The sequence below is a fragment of the Morus notabilis genome, unplaced genomic scaffold (genome assembly GCF_000414095.1).
Source record: "Morus notabilis unplaced genomic scaffold, ASM41409v2 Scaffold2182, whole genome shotgun sequence".
Taxonomy (NCBI): domain Eukaryota; kingdom Viridiplantae; phylum Streptophyta; class Magnoliopsida; order Rosales; family Moraceae; genus Morus; species Morus notabilis.
The window spans coordinates 69,417-86,031 of NW_010364651.1; the positions used below are offsets into that span (position 1 = coordinate 69,417).

At 36.7% G+C, this 16,615-nt stretch overlaps 3 protein-coding genes across 3 annotated transcripts; all 3 read right to left on the reverse strand.

The window, feature by feature from the left end:
• Positions 1–131: 131 nt before the first annotated feature.
• Positions 132–6,028, reverse strand: LOC21390324 (protein PLASTID TRANSCRIPTIONALLY ACTIVE 10). The gene is made up of 13 exons (XM_024171317.1): positions 5,487–6,028; positions 5,047–5,359; positions 4,617–4,676; positions 4,483–4,512; positions 3,870–3,943; positions 3,142–3,223; positions 2,916–2,989; positions 2,480–2,549; positions 1,997–2,089; positions 1,630–1,806; positions 1,494–1,544; positions 1,148–1,299; positions 132–787 (listed from the first exon to the last, which is right to left on the reverse strand). The coding sequence occupies exons 1-13, from the start codon at positions 5,939–5,941 to the stop codon at positions 352–354; spliced, it is 2,067 nt and encodes a 688-aa protein (XP_024027085.1). The 5' UTR covers positions 5,942–6,028; the 3' UTR covers positions 132–351.
• A 553-nt stretch (positions 6,029–6,581) lies between these two features.
• LOC21390325 (lysine histidine transporter-like 2) lies at positions 6,582–9,692 on the reverse strand. The gene is made up of 7 exons (XM_010106870.1): positions 9,499–9,692; positions 8,343–8,741; positions 7,419–7,812; positions 7,208–7,313; positions 7,001–7,092; positions 6,810–6,878; positions 6,582–6,680 (listed from the first exon to the last, which is right to left on the reverse strand). Exons 1-7 carry the CDS (start codon positions 9,690–9,692, stop codon positions 6,582–6,584), a joined length of 1,353 nt encoding a protein of 450 aa, XP_010105172.1.
• A 309-nt stretch (positions 9,693–10,001) lies between these two features.
• On the reverse strand, positions 10,002–13,719 carry LOC21390326. The gene is made up of 8 exons (XM_010106871.2): positions 12,949–13,719; positions 12,466–12,636; positions 12,166–12,267; positions 11,953–12,057; positions 11,718–11,837; positions 10,849–10,995; positions 10,425–10,748; positions 10,002–10,314 (listed from the first exon to the last, which is right to left on the reverse strand). Exons 1-8 carry the CDS (start codon positions 13,450–13,452, stop codon positions 10,060–10,062), a joined length of 1,728 nt encoding a protein of 575 aa, XP_010105173.1. The 5' UTR covers positions 13,453–13,719; the 3' UTR covers positions 10,002–10,059.
• Between the last annotated feature and the right edge of the window lie 2,896 nt (positions 13,720–16,615).

The window sequence follows — 16,615 nt, forward strand, 5'->3', positions numbered from 1 at the left end:
TCTGAGAATTTTTCACTGTAACAGAAAAAGTTAAATGTTACATTTTATGAGAGCTTTTTATTGTAGAAATTTAAAATTGAAAACTCGAATCGGTGAAATGAACAAGACATAAATTTCCCTGTTCTTTTTTTTATTATTATTCTTACTAGATATGGAAAAATGAATAAATATCTAAAATACACATCCAAAGTATCCTTCATCTGCATTCTCGGAAGAGATTATGCTTAGTGCTTACTTTCTCATCAACAAAAAATGGGTTTCACCCCATGTAAGCCTCTTATATAAACTAGTTGTCTACTTTACAAAATAACAACTCTTCTAGGGCTACAACACTACTACACACCAATGGACTCAATCCTCGAACATACCCTCGTCCGAAATCCTAGAAGATTCTGTCCCATTAACATGAGGCTGGTTTAATGAATCAAGACTCGAATCCCTCAAAATACTGAAGTCAAAATCGTCGTCGTCGTCATCATCATCATCTAGAGTTCCATCTAAATCTTCTTCGTCGACTATTCTAGGCTTAATCCCCTTGGCTTCTCTTTCCATACGTTGTTTGATGCAGTCTTCATATGACATTTCGTACCACACAGTGCCCTTGCCCACAATAGATTTGTTGTGGGCATCTGTCATCCGCTCCTGCTTGCTCTTCTCCGAGTTCTTTGGTTCTCCCCAGTAGTCATACCGATACAGAGGGCTGTCCGGGTCATATTGATCCTTCCCAAAGTAGCTAGCTTCTACAAACCTTCCTGGTTCTTCTAGTGGTAAGCCAAGAGCTTGACGGCTGTAAAAAAATCATGGGAGCTTTCTGTAAGCAGTAACATGGGAAGTCTAGTCCTTTGTGAACAAGTAATCGGTTTTTTAAAAAAAATGGGGGCGATGCAAAAAAAAAAAGGTGGGGCATGCAAGAAACAGTGTTACTACTTACTAGCAAGAGCATTAGAAACTAAGCTAACTACACCGTTCATGATTATGAAATCAAGAGAGTATTAAAAGAAATAAGGGATTAAAATGCCGACAAACTGCAAGAAATGATGACCCAAACTAAAACTGAAGGGGCATAATTGTAGAAGGACAACAGCAGGAAAATGCATACTGCCAAATTCAAAGTATAAAGTGAGAAGAAAACACCGAAAAGGACTACCAGCTTATCTCTCTGATCAAAGCTTCTCGTTCCTCATAAGATCGACGCCAATGCAGTAAGTCATATTCATCCATTTCATTATTTCGTCTCATCTTAGTAACTTTATATTCCTCTCCCCTTTCTTCTGCTTCTTTCCTTTGTTTGTTGCGAAGCTGTAGCAATATAGATACACCCCTTAAAAGATTTATATTTGTAAAAAAACAGTCATGGTAAGCATTTCACCAGAATTTCATGCACGTGGTAACTTAATAGAAATAAAGAAACATTTGTAAAGTTAGAAAACCCCTATGTATAGATACACAAGCGTACAAAGCACACGTTATCAAGTATCAAGACAGAAGCTGACCTCACGCTCAGCAAAGGCAGCCTCCAGGTCAAGTTCCTTAAGGCTTGTTTTCTGCCGTTAAATTTCAAAGACAGCAGGTAAATCCACATAATATAGGTCATACAATTTCAGGCACAACAACTGAAGATGTGCTTACCAGAATCACTTTTGGAATTACTGTTTTCTTATAGGAAGCTTTAGTATATATGACACTGTTTTCTTCGTCATAGTCTTCATCATCACTCAACTCTGATAACTTTTTGCCTTTGTATTTGTCAGGATTGGCCTCCAAATCATCCAATATCATCTGCTCAGCATTATGTATCTGCCATAACTGCATAACAAACAAATTACTGTCGATAGTTATAGTATACATTCTATCCAAAAAAACAAAAATACCAGTATATATTCTGTCATACGGTGCATGAAGGTAAAATTTTAAAATGATCTAAAAATTTACCATCATAAAGAGATAAAACAAGTAGATAGTCGAGGGAAGGAAGAAGAAAGAAGCAAAAAGTTACCGTATCAACGTAAGGGTGATTCGACAATAAAGGTTCCTCAACTGGATTGTCTCCAGGAATTTTTCGGGGAACAGGAGGTCTTCCAGAATCACGCTGCAAAAATTAAGTGGCAAATCAAAAGCATAACATGCTGACCAATGATAAACAAATTTAAAATGCTTCAGATCTTTATCAGTCTTAAGAACAAGCTTCGCTCAAATGTACAGACTCTAAAATCTTCGTCTGCGCTTAGCCAGGGGGAAAGACCGGCCATGGCCCATTAGAATGCCACATAAGAGGGTGCCAAGGCCAATTAGAATGTCACATGAATCCAAGACTACCACTTATTGAGAAAACCAACATTATACAATCGAATGATGCCTCCTTTTCAATGAATGAAGCACAACTAATTCATGGTTGGTAACATACTATCTATAATAAAGCCACTTATGGAGATGAATTGACTCTGTTAAGATATGAAAATTTTGCATTGGGCATGATAACTAACTGGGGTTCATCTGGATTTGTATCGTCCTCACGATGGAAGATTGGTGAAAATTCAAATCTATTAAAGCTGCAAACGTTGATTTAATATAAAAAAAAAAAAAAAAAAAAAAAAAAAAGTTAAGGAGTTACAACTTTGAATGGAACCATTAACTAATCAAAAATCAAGAAGCAAATAAGGAGCTACAACTTTAAAAGGATCATTAAGGGTCCGTTTGGTATATGGGTTCAAACCAAGGTTCTTGATTATGACTTTTGAAATTCAAATTTTTTGTGAACTGTAGCAGAACCAAAACCATGAGTTTGCACTATAGTAGAATCCATATACCAAACATCACCTAACTAAACACGAGATTGCACAAACTTTGACCTCAAAATTATACCAATATATACTGAGGTGGACAATAGTTAAAGGGTAGAGTGTAGAACAACATACATTAGGTGGTCTATGTTAGGATCGACAAATCGCATTTCAATAGGAAACCGAAAGCGGTAAGGATCTCTCTTTGCCTGAAAAAACATAAACAAGAATGGACTGAGCATTGTGAATCAAATACCCATGCTATGCACGGATTTTCCAAGATCACCAATCATTACTTGGTGACAGTCATGCAAGAAAAATGTTTAACGCCAATAACATATCACTTAAAGTAAGTGCTCACCAGAATTTCAACAATAACATGCATTCCAACTTTGATATGATGACGGATCCAGAACCAATCATTACCTTTTATAGGGACCCACCTAAAACAAATTATGCACTAAAATAAAGTGAGACAACAATATAATGGTATTATAAGAAATATTGAAGACCCTTCCCGTTTTCAAGCTGACAAACGGCTTTTATTATCTTACTAAGAGTTGATGTTATTTCTTTTTCTTTCTGTCCTTTACTAGTTCTTTCCTTTCCTGTTCTTTTTACTTTATTGCTTTTGGGGGTTCCTCATCCTCTTTCCTCTGTAATTGATGTTTCCACCAATGAAAGGAAGTTATTTCTTTTTAAAAAAAAATAAAAAGAGAGTTCACGTATTTCTTAATGACCAAAAGCTTAAACACAACAAGTTCAAGCGGGTGGTTAAAGTTCATATTGAACTTGAAGGCATTTCCTAGATGACAGATTCATATTTGGAGTTTAGACGGGGCGATCTGCGTTGCAAACTTTCTTTTCCCACTTTCCAAAGTCATACTTGTCCTAAAACCCTGTTGATTTTACTTCCCTATCACCATAGGTTTAGTTAATTACAGAAGTGAAGGGAACACATTAAGATTTGTGTGGCACTCCTAAAGTTATAAGCAACATAACTCTTCACGAATTAAATAAAGCAGTTTCATAATTCGTATCATAAAAATTTGAAACAGAACGGAGTATCAACATAGAAATAGTAATTACCCCTCGTGTACTCCACCAATGTCAACAAACGCTCCTTGATAAAGGTGCAAAGTAGTCACTTTTCCTGCACAAATCTGCAAATAAATAAAATGTGTTGCTCTTCAAATCACCGGTTTTCATAGGCACAGCATGACTTCTTAAGGAGTCAGGAATGTGTCTTATCAGCCTGTTATAATATTGGTTGGGAAAAAAAACTTTTCCCAGCCTGCATTTATGAATGGAGTGGAAGGGAAATAATTCAGGCGTGTTAAGGTTAATTTCCCATAGAGATAGAATGAAAATAAGACGAGCAATTTTATATTTATAGATGAATGGGGGGCTTCTTTGATGAGACTTGAAGGCAGAATTCTCAACCTAGAAAAGTATGTTTTGAGAGCCTATGTAGTAAAGGCAAAAGAGGCTTATTCTTGAGTATTAACTCGAGTGGATAGCTGACCGGAAAGTAATTTACATAAATGGCAATATAGCATAATATGTACATGAACATCCTACTATGAGCGAAAGAGGGAGAAATACATATGCATAAATAAATTATAGCAAAATCTTAATATGAGTTCAGCCATTAGCATAGCTCGGATAAGTTTTAGACAAACCAAAAAGCTAAAGAACTTACTTGTCCTGGATAATAAAATGGAAGCTCGTACTGCATTAAAAAAAGAAAGAAAAGAAAACCAATGTTATCACCCTTGCATAAATAAATTCACATTTAATTAAAAAGAAAAAAGAAAGAAAAAACAAACATTCTACCATGCCCTCTTCGTAATCCTTCCCCCTCTTCCTCCTACCGGGATAGTAATCTTGATCATACTGTACGGCCAACAGAAAACACACATCAGAAAACTCTAAAGTTCATTAACAAACTCAGCATGTTCAAACATATTATCGTCAAATTCTACGGCCCTTATTGGTACTAAACCAACGAATGTATACATTTCTGAGCCACATTTCCAACTTTACAATCCATAAATTTCGAAACCGATTACCAAATCCATTAGCTTTTTTAGTCACAATTCCAACTCTACCAAGTAGGAGTAAAATAAACTTCATAATAGCAAACCAGCTCTAGCTTTCATATCAATACCTCGGAAAAACATAATAAATTCCAAAATGCCAAACAAACATATAAAACCAATCACAATGAGAAAGAAAGGGAGAACTCTTATGATTCACACAAAACCTTATAAGATTCCTCTTCCAATCCATCCTCATTTGCGGCGACCCACTCATTGTACTGCTTCAAGAACACCTTATACCGATCCAAACAGATTTCCTCCGACCCCGTCACCGTCTTCACCTTTTTATCCAACTCCTCAATGTCCACTCTCTCCGCCTGCAACTTATGCGCCTCCCTCATGAACTCCAGCTCCTCCCTGTCCACCTCCCACCCCCTCGGCGGCCAGTCTCTCGGCGGCAAATGCCTCACCACTAGCGGCCCCGTCCACACCGTCTCTAGTGGCTGCGGAATCTCTCCTTTTATCTCAAACTGCTTCCTGTTATAGTGCAATTATTAATCAGTGACAAAAACATTATCGCCATTAAAGCAAATTGAGAGCAGTATAGGCGAATGAATCGAAAATTAACGATAAATTCAGAACAAATTAGAAACTTTGTTCTTGCCTGTAGTAATCGTCCTCGGTGAGTCCCATCTCCTCCATCTTCTTCTTCCGGTAGCTCGGCTTGAGCATCTTGAAGGCTTCAATCGCTTCGGGAGATTGGAGAGGGACTTCCTCGCCCTCGTTCAAGCTCTTGCGAGCGAAGTCGCCCTCGGGAGTGAAGACCTCCTCCCAAGGAGCCCAGCCGCGCTCGGTCCAGTTGCGAATCCGAGCTTCGTCCTCGGTTTCCTTGTCCTTGGGGCCGAAGCTCTCGAGGAAGGTCTCGTCGACGGGGAACTCGTCGGAGGCGAAGCAGTTGGCCGGAGACTTGCCGCGGAGCGACGGAGGGCGAGGGAGGAGAGGACGCCATGGGAGGTGGAGATGGTGGTAGCTGGGTTTGGGATTAGGGTTAGGGTTTGGGGGAGGTTTGGGGAAGGTGAAGAAGAAATGGGGATGGAGAGAAGTATGGAGGATTTGCATTGCTGTGATTTGTGAATGCAGAGAAAGAAAGTGGAGGGAAGTGGGAACAGAGGGAGTAAACTCAAGTGCCAGTGTATTTTTACTTCTGTTTTGCTTTTCATTTTCAAAGACTGGATAAAGTTTTTATTTTATTTTATTTTATTTTTCAAGTCTTTTTTGTTGTCGTTTCTTGTTTCAATTTACGGTATGTCGTTTTTAATCTTTAACTTTGCAATGTGAAAAACGACATGTAGTTCGGTCTTTAAATCTTCGTTTTAGTAATTTTTCTTTTTATAGTTGTTTATTTATACATTACCATGCACAAAGTCTTGGAAAGATCAAGTTAAAGGTTGTTTTGTTCATCGACTAATGTTACCAACTCTTTTTTTTTCATTCATTTTTTTTTTTGAAACAAAACTTAATTTTATCGTATAGTAGAATATAGATAGTAATTGATGTGGCATTTTTCGAGCAATCTATTTTATTTCGGTGGAGTTTAAGAATGTAGGATTTAGGTACTTAAGCTTTTAAATAAGTAATATTAAAAGGAAAATATCAATATATATATATATAAATTATTGTTCCAATACTAAACAACTATAAAAAATGCTAAAATAAAAAAAAATGTCTATTAACTAAAGGATTAAAAAATAAATAGTCTTCAAGCGTAGAACTTGAAACTCTTGGCTTGTAGTATGATCTGCCTCAACGCACCAATGGGGGCCAAAACCATCAATAGCACTCCAAAGATAATGCAAAACTGAGAGTATTGCAACCCCCCAAAAAAAAAAAAAAAAAAAAGGGTCAAAAAACAAGATCAAATAACTTAATAATTTAAATATAAAGAACATGCAAAATGTACTTTAATTAAAAATTAAAGTCATCTTACCCAGTTGGTGATCCAAGACAAGCCATACTTCTTTGGTTTGTAAATGGCAAGCCACATAATGCAAGGGAGCTGCAATATTATTATTATTTTTTAAAAAAAGATATTTAATTATATCAAAGAATTAACAAGAGCTTATTTGTAGTAATAATTAATAGAATTGGATTTTTTTTTTTTTTTTCATGAATGCTTACAAAGTATGTTGTGGGAGCAAAGGCAAGGCCTCCAAAGAAACCGAGAAGGCCACCAAAGAAAGGAAACGTGATTGCAATAAACATGGTAAATGCTGCATCCAAAATAATACCAAAAGGGTTGTGCTCATCAGTGTAAAAACAAAAAAGAATTTCCCAAGTCTTCAAATTAACCATTTATGACAAGTCTTAAAGAGATTAGATGCTTACCAACATATCCAGTCCGAGTCACAAATCGAAGCATGAAACTTGGCTTGAACTTCATCCTTAGAACCAAGAACGATTCCATCATGTCGAACACGGGCATAGCATAGACCTATATTCACACGAAAGCAATGTCAAGGGTCTCAACTTTTAATATATGTAATTCTTTTATCAGTTCGTGTTTAAAAAATTATCACGTCAGTTAATACTACATTACCTGATAGCTACCGATGACGTGGATAACGACAAAGAGGTTAGCAATGGCAATGAGCCACCAGGGCTTCTCCAAGGATATGAGGATATTGTCCTCAACTTTGTCTCCAAAAACCAAGTAACCAATGAGGGCAACGGGGAAGTAGCACAAGGCCACAACAGCATAGGCAACCAAGACACCTTTCCACATGGGCTTCTTGGAGGGCTTCTCGGGTGTGGAAGGGATTGTTGCTTGGATCTCCAAAACCACATTGTGGCCTGCAAAGGCAAAGGCCACATCTCCCAAGGCACTCAAGAAGTTGAAAACGTTTCCTGTTGTTGTGGATGCCCTGTGGCCGTACTGCACATCTGGGGCTATTCCTTTGTGGAGGGAAGCAGCCCAACCAATAGTGGAATAGCTGCAAAGCAAGACAAAAAAAAAGATCAAATTTTGTCTTCTTGGGATTAGAGGGCACAATGGTGGAATTGTAACTACAATATTGCAGCCCAAATCTACTAGATGATGAAAATAAATTATCTCAATCATTTGAAAAAATATATATGTTTTCAAACTAAAAAAAAAAAAAAAAAACAATCAAGTTGTTTTTTTGGTCATTTGACGGCTGACATTAAGTTGCACGATAAATCTAAAAGATAGATAAAAATTTGTTATAATCCAAAATTCGAATCTTGTCTTCATCAATATTATGGCAAAGAAAAACCAATATTTGTGAAAACACAATTCGAAAGAATTGAATCCTTCCAAAATCCATATGGAAGAATAAAGAACCAGAAAAACCAACACAAGAATAAGTGCCAACACCAAGTCATGAAAGGGCTAAAAATTCTAAATTTGTCTTAATGGCGCGACGATATTCTTTCGTGAAATTAAAAAGGGGAGCAAAAATTAATCATAATGATAAAATAATAAAGAAGTGGAAAAACTAACCTCAGTGACATGACGGCTGCTAGAACTGAGATTGAAGCAATGGCATTGAAGTTGGGAAAGTGAGATAAGAGAAAGTGAACGCCGGCGAAAATCATGGTGAAGTAGGTGCCCCTCATGGGCTTGCAATGGAGATTTGTGAAGCGGTTGCAAAGGATGTCATGGAGCTTCTTAATGGAGTTTCCTCCTGTGATCATGTACACAACGTTCACTCCAACTTCCACCACCAATTGCTGTGGCACCACAACCCAAAGCCCGAGCTTTTCGCCGAAAGCGTGTTGCCCTAGCTCATGGTACCGGTCGAACCTCTTCCCCGGCACCATCTCATGCATCTCCACCATTTGCCATAAGGTGTAGAGAGTGATCAGCCATGAAAGAATCAGCATAGTGACACCGGGACCCCTAATTAATACACAAGAAAGAGGGAAAAAAAAAAAAAAAAAAAAAACAAGTTTAGGGTTCAATTAAGGAGGTTTTGGATTTATTAGTCATTTAACACAAATTATGAAACAAGTATCTTGTTGAACTTCCAGAACAAAGAAGTAAAACAAGCTAGAAAGATAAACTGAAATCTTTGCTTTCTTTCTTTTGTTTTTTTTTGTTTTTAGAATAACTTCATTAAATCTTTCTTAAACCCTAATAAATGTACGAAAAATATCATCAAGATCACGGTTCAGTTTAGTGACTAGTCGTTACAATTTGACTTACTAAAAAAATTCAAACCATAAAGTAAATCTATCACCAAGATATAAAATTGTTCATATACATCTTTGCTTATAAACCTGCTCAATACACCTAAAACCCTAATCATTAAGTTTCATTTAGTCGCTATAGTGTAATTACAGTATAGTAATTAAGACATAACACAAAGGTTTTTCATTCCATGAAATATAAATATACAACGATGAAGCAACACCTAAAGAACCGAAAGAAAACACACACAATATATTCCAACTTTTTCCCCCTTAAAACCCATTAAATTCGTTTATTACATCGCAACAAATTATATGGAATAATTACCTTATAGTAAAACATACTATACAATCTACCAAGTGTAAACATATTCAAAGTTCTCAAACCATTGTATATATTTAATCCAAAAAAACCAAAAAAAAAAGAAGAAGAAGAAGAGTTTTAAGCGCATGAAAAAATCTTGTACCATCCAAGCTCAGACATGGCAAAAGGGAGACCCAAAACCCCGGCACCAACCATGGCAGTAACATTGTGGAAAGCCGAGTACCACCACTTCGCATTCCGATTACTAGTGATCGGAAGCCATTTATTCAGGTCCTCTTCTTCCTTGCTTAAGACTACTGCTTTAATATCCTTATTAGGAGGCTTCTCTAACTCCATATTTTGTGATTAGTGAATAACAACACGTTCAAATTAATGAGCTTATTGAATGAATAATGTGGGTTTACGTGCTAAAAAGACACTTATTTTATAGAGCACATGAATGACAAATTAATCCTTATACGACTAGAACTCAGAGGCATTTTGACTGAAAATCGAACTATGACTTCCTTATGTTTGTTGTATTTTAGAGTGATTTGACGAATTTGGCCATTTACTTTTAAATTTCGTTTTCACTAACCATATACTTGGTACGAGAAACTTATCCCTTGGTGAAAAAAAAAAAAAAAAAGTGTGACGTGGAGACTATACAAATGATCACTGTAGTTCGCAATTAAAAAAAGTAAATCTTCAAAGACGCGTATTGCTAAAAATACATTTGATTACAGAGAAGCAGGCTTCCGGAAGCAATTCTCTGTTGCTGTCTAAATCTTTCAAAGAGAAAATCTTCCTCGCTTTGAAGCTTGAGATACTCCTCCATGTCAAACCTATGCGGTTTTGACCCGTCATTACTTCCAGTATCACGAACAATTTTCCTCGGAAGCGAATCCATAATCCCAGGACTACAGCTGCCGCGGCTGCTGCCGGAGAGATTAATCCGATCACTTGTATTAGTCGCTTCCTGAAAACCAAATTACATATCTTAGAAACATAGGATCTAATAGCGTGCAATTTACCATAACTTCAGTAATGTTTCTATAATTCATTGACAAAGCAATAGTTCTAGTCTACCTGAGCAGCATCAAATAACATGGTTTTTGGAGTCGTCGGTGGCTCTGTCTTATTCATGCACGGTGCAGGTGAAGCATCGTTACCAGTCTCCCACTGCAACCAAGGCAATAGAACCCCATCCGTGTCAACAGGAAGAGGTACAGACATCGTTGGACTCTGAGTAGTTGGTGCCTTCGTCATCCCGCCTAAACTCGAACTCGTATCACTTCTTTCTCCATCCAGTGATGATATATCTGTGTCTTCAACATTTGAGATGAAGTCCTCAATGTATCTCTCTGCTTCCTCAGACAATCTCTTTGACATCCTATTTCTGTCCGTACTCCTCTGGTGAATATACACAATAGTCAATTTGGCAAGATCATGAAAATATGGGGTACCCAAACCAGCTTTCCTGCATCTTGAAAAGTGAAAGTGAAAATCATACCCTTCTGGCTCCAACTTGTGATGGTTTATCAACAATAACACTGTTCTTGGAGTCGGGAAGCAATTCCTTCGCAATCTTACAAAGTTCCCTGCTGCGTTGTTCCTCCAACACGATTTCAGATAACAAATCTTGTTTACGCTTCCCAGACTGCAAATAAAAATCATGTTCCTCGTACGTAAAACTCTTCAAACGTGACATTTTTAACATGCAACACTCCGAGCTAGGAGATTGCATTTAACCATGACTCAGTACTTCATTTGCAATGCAAATAGAATTTTCTCGTAGTAAATGCTACTAGTAATAACTACAATACGTTTAATCAAGCAGTTGCTCAACTGCGGTTAATAAAGGAATAAAAGAATTAAAGAATAATTATGCAAAAATGAAAAGGCAATGCTACATATCATGAATAAGTTTTATCATCAAGGCAGACGTGTAAAATTCTGTGCATTCCATTCCCTAAAGTACTGTTTTGTCCCAGTTTTTAACCCTTGCCAAGTAAAATGTTAGTATTAATCGATTGTAATTATTATGTATCAATTTTGTATCAAATGTAATTAACTACTTTTAGGTAGTACTCTCATTCTTAAGGATTTGATTGATATCCCCATTTACTGTACCAGCTCATGGGTGTATATACACTTTGTATATATAGTCGATTACAACCAATGAAAATACATAACATTATTCCAAAACATTCTAATGCTCTAAAGTTAGCTTTAATGCATCGAATGCCTCTATCATTTTCCAAACTAAAAGGTATTTATATATGATGAATTTTCTTGTGGACAACTACAAGTACTATTATTTATCACTTTCACATTAAGATATTAGTACTAGAGGCAGTTCAATAATTTAAATATTAACACCTCTTCCAATTTTGTTGAGTAGTTCCTCCTGATTGAAGAGACAGTGTGCAGTACGTCGGAACTGTTTGACAACAAGCCATTATCCGTTGCCAGAACTGTGGGTTTTGTGTTCCCTAATGCCTGTACGAATTGAGAGGATGGAACCTCAGAAAAACAGAGAAGCACACTAGACTTGACGCATAAAACAGAAAAACTAAACATTGGGAAACGAAACTACAAAAACTAGAGTACAAACTTGTTCAAACTCTGTTCTAATCTCTTCCACGGCATGTCTAAGTTCAGCCCTCATTGCATCATACAAGCTACTGTTCACATAATCCCCCCCGGTTGGATGTTGTGCCTAAAGGGTATTAAAGAGAGAGAGAGAGAACAAAACAAAACATATTGATGAAGAAGCATAAAGCTGAAACAATGCTCAAGAATAACAATTTATACACATGTAACAAACCTTCTTTTGTGAATAAACTGCTCGTATGGTCCTCTCAATTCCATTTTTAGAGGAGTGAGGAGTATCCCTCCCTTCGTCATCAGTTAGAACCGAGGACTGGCTCTGAAAGGATCAAACACACCATTTTTATGAATCCCCGACATTAATTCTCATGAGATTGTATATGAACGAATAAACAACATCAGCAACAAGATCAAAATGTTAAAGTCACCCCATATCTTACAAAGTTTCACCTCAAAATTTTCCCATATCAAAAAATGATGGACCAGACGTAAATTAGTAACAAGAAATGGAACTTACCGAATAATCATCAAAGGCTCTCAAATCTTTCTGGCTAAACGACCCTCTCAGTCCCTGTCTATGATTTGAAGCTTTCGGCATATGAGAGCGAGACGAACGTATCTCACTGTTTCCACTACTGATACTCTTTGGATTAGCACTGTTACGTTTCTGCGAATGATCTAGATCACTCTGTCATTTAAATAGACATAATTCAGGCGCAAGGACTTAAGCGATCACATATTATTCAATATCCAATGTATAATTCATCTAACAGCCAAAGCTTCAAGCTTGGAGCAATACATTACACTCTCAGCATTTCCAATTTAATGGGAGAATCCTCCCTTAAATATGTGGATAAAGCAATGATTTTTACAAGACTATTCATCGTATGACTTCGATTATGCAATTCTCATTCCAAAGTAAATTTTATTCCAAAGGCTCTTACATAAAGAAATATGTGAAGAAACAGCACAAGAAGAATAGCAAGAGACCAATGGTTACCTCAGAGTCGCTAATCTGACACCGGACCACCGAAACCGATCGTCTTCTTCTCGAATTAGCACCATTATCGGAAGTAAACCTTCCTCCACCACCAGAATTACTACTAACACTGCCCTTCGCATCACCGCCGCCATTCAATTTCGAGCCCTGCCTCGACACAGACCTCCCCCGTCTCTGCGCAGCACTGGAGCCGCCGCTCGCCGGACTCGCCTCGGAGTTGCACGAAGCCGAACGGCCTCTGTCGCCGGACCCGAAGAACTCGACGGCGAGGTCGTCGAGGCTGATCTCCGGGAAACCGGAGCCCCTGACCGTGTTGACAAACCTCCCCTTCGGAGCCGGAACCTCGTCGAAGTCATCTGCCGCCGAAGCAAGAATCCGGTGCGAGAACCGGCTCAGACTCCGGGAGCGGCGGTGAGCCGAGCTCCGGTTCGAGGAAGCCGAGTCGTCCGCCGACGCCCCGATCGACGTTCGCTTCGTGGTCGATTTGAACGCCGAGGTCGCCATTTCTGCATAGAAATCAAGAAAATAATGCCGTATTTAAGCCTGTACGAATCTTTAGGGTTAGCAATCGGAGCAGTTAATCGGGGATCGGAGACATTACTGTCTGAAGGATTTAAGTTTAGAGAGAGAAAGAGAGGAGAGAGAGATTGATGGGATTGAGAAGAAGAAGAAGAAGAAGATTGGCGGAGAGATCGAATATTAAGACAAAATTTGAATGAGGAAGATGTTTAAGGTACGACTAGGGAGACTGTCGACGACGCGCGTGGATTTTTCGCCTTTTTGGTTTAATTTGGATTTGGATTATAAACTTGTTTTATTTCCCCCCCTTGTTTCTCTCTTTTTTTTTTTTTTTGGAAGTTTATTTTTACTTCTTCAGTTTGAATCGCGATGCGTTTTTGACAAAAAACGACAACAAATTTTGAAAAAATAACGACGGTTCGTTTATCTGACTGGACGATAGCAATAGCAAACTTTAAATTGAGATGACAAGTTGTTTTCTGGGTTCCGACTTATGAGGCTGTTCCTACTTCCTAGTCATACTTCAGATGTCGTTTTTGTTTAACTTTGAACGATAGTAAACTTTTAATTGCAGTATTCTAAGACTTGTCGTTTTTGATATCTCATCGTTTTTTTCTAACACAACTTACTAAAGGTCATATGGCAGGCCATAACTACATCACAAAAAAGACGGGTTATAGTGTCGCTTGTTGATGTAAACGACATCAAACTTGAGATGATATACGATGAATCGTTTTTTTATTAAAACAAAAAAAAAATAATTTTTTTTCCTAACAAAAAAAAAGTAATCGTTTTTTGATTAAAACAAAAAAAAAATATTGCAATACGAGCAAGAGCAATGACTGAAATCCCATACAAATTAAAATGCATATGCTTAGTTGTTCTTGACCTACCTCACCCCTTTAGAACGGGCAACCACCATAGCGTTGAGATTTTGAAGAGTAGCTTAAAAGCTGAACTTGAATTAGGAGGTAGTTAACGGTTGCATCACATGTTCCTTGCCAATTGCTATTATATATATATATATTTAAAGTTCTTTGTCCTGTTTTTCAATTTTGATAATCATATTTGCATTTTTAATTTGTGGCCCAGGATCTGACATAAACTAGGTCGAATGCATAGCTCAATAACCGAACTTACAATAATAATAAATAAATAAATAACACTAAATTGCTTATGATCTAATTTGTTATAATTCACCAAGGTCAAAGAAGGAAAACAATAGTCAAAAGTAGGTGAGATTTCAATCTATTTTACCCCATCACAATAGTAGGACGTTCACCCAAAAAAAAAGAAAATAGTGTCGCACATATTGCGTGGCATATAAGTTATGCGTTTTAGACATAGAAAAACACACAAACTGAGTCCATTTGGCATTTGATAGTGGAATGCTAAAGAGACGGAGAGAGGTGAAAACAAACTGAGGTCCGTTTATCCCCGTTCACTTCGCTGATTCGAGTTTGTAATTCAAGTTGAGATGTGATTTTGTATGAGAGCTTTTTACTGTAGCAAAAAAGTTAGATGTGATTGTTTCTGAGAGCTTTTTACTATAGCAAAACTCGAATTCTAAACTCGAATCGGCGAAATGAACGGGATTCGAGTTTAAAATTTAAGTTTTGCTATAGTAGAAAACTATCAGAAACAGTCACATTTTATTTTTTTACTATAGTAAAAAATTCTTACATAAAATCACATCTAAATTCGAATTAAAAATTTAAATCAGTAAACTAAATGAGCCCTCATAATGTTCGAGAGACGCAACTGAACAACACCAGACCTAATGAATGCCTTATGCATTACAAAATAACTTTGCGAATGATTTGCTACCTAAAACATAAAAGCCTCATTTTTATTCAAGATAATATTATCCAATATCTTATAGAAAAGAATATTAGCAAGATTTAAAAGGTGTTATTCTATAGCAATTAAAACGAAGATTCACTCCTACCGCCCATTACATTCGACAGGTAGTAAAGATCCTTCAACGAATGACATTTGAAAGACTTAAAAATATTCTTAGGCCAAAAATTGGATTCCCCTATTTTTCTTAACCCCAACCCACCCACCCAACACACTCACACACACACACATATATAGGCATAGTTCACTTCACGAATTCGAGTTGAGATGTGACATTTTTTAAAAAATTTTAACTGTAGTATAAAAAATTAGATGTGACATTTTTTAAGAGTTTTTAGCTGTAAAATCTAAAATTGAAAATTCAAATTGATGAAATGAACGAGACCATAAAAATTTGATTCGCGGGTGGATATTTCAGCCTTACGTGGCAAATGATTAAAAATTTAACTGATTGTTGTAATTGAATGTTAATAAATTTTTAATTATTTTTTAAAGTTTGCAACCAGTTGCAGCAAGTGGGCATTATTTGACTTGGTAGTGTTGTAAAATTGTCTTGTTTTTAGGGGCAAGTAGGTAATGTTCCATATGTTTGATCCTGGCTTCGTTCATTTCACCGATTCGAGTTTTCAGTTTTAGGTTTCTACAGTAAAAAGCTCTCAGAAAATGTCATATCTAACTTTTTCTGCTACAGTGAAAAGCTCTCTGAAAATGTCACATATCAGCTCGAATTGAAAACTCGAATCCGCGAAGTGAACGAAGTAAGTATGGATGGATTTAATCAAACAACGATGCAACTTCTAATATAAAGAACGTAACAATGGTTTAATTTCAACGTAACTTTTTGCACTGCAATTGTTCAATTACAACATATCTTTCTCAACTTTAAATATTCATGAAGAACATTTTTAAAACTTACAGATTAAATAAATTGCACCATATGCATCTCAATTGCGTATGATATATGAAGAAATTAATTCAAATTAAACGCATACTGTTTAAAATAGAATTAAGCGTTTTGAGATTCTTTTTTTCCAAAAAAATAGCACAAGAGAAGGGATTCTTTTTTGTATTTTTTTTTTTTAAAATAATGCAATGGGATTCTTATAATTTTTTATAGAGTAACATCTCTAATCCCAAAATTAATATGATATATTTGGACAAGATTCACATCCATAATAGTAGAATGCTTCACAACAAGTGCTTTCTATCGAGTTAATAACATGGCAATTAACTTTTTCATCATCATATTGCTTGTATTTGTGTTGACTTCTCGGTGTTATTTCTTTTT

Coding starts and splice junctions, on each gene's coding strand:
- LOC21390325 (XM_010106870.1), bottom strand. CDS start 9,692: ATGGAGTTAGAGAAGCCTCCTAATAAGGATATTAAAGCAGTAGTCTTA. Junction 7,813..8,342: donor GCAGCCGTCATGTCACTGAG/GTTAGTTTTTCC, acceptor CTTGCTTTGCAG/CTATTCCACTATTGGTTGGG. Junction 6,879..7,000: donor TTGCTCCCACAACATACTTT/GTAAGCATTCAT, acceptor ATAATATTGCAG/CTCCCTTGCATTATGTGGCT.
- LOC21390324 (XM_024171317.1), bottom strand. CDS start 5,941: ATGCAAATCCTCCATACTTCTCTCCATCCCCATTTCTTCTTCACCTTC. Junction 2,090..2,479: donor ATCCAGATGAACCCCAGTTA/GTTATCATGCCC, acceptor TAATTTTTGCAG/CGTGATTCTGGAAGACCTCC. Junction 1,545..1,629: donor TAATTCCAAAAGTGATTCTG/GTAAGCACATCT, acceptor ATTTAACGGCAG/AAAACAAGCCTTAAGGAACT.
- LOC21390326 (XM_010106871.2), bottom strand. CDS start 13,452: ATGGCGACCTCGGCGTTCAAATCGACCACGAAGCGAACGTCGATCGGG. Junction 12,268..12,465: donor GAGCCTTTGATGATTATTCG/GTAAGTTCCATT, acceptor TGATCCTTTCAG/AGCCAGTCCTCGGTTCTAAC. Junction 12,058..12,165: donor CAGTTTATTCACAAAAGAAG/GTTTGTTACATG, acceptor AATACCCTTTAG/GCACAACATCCAACCGGGGG.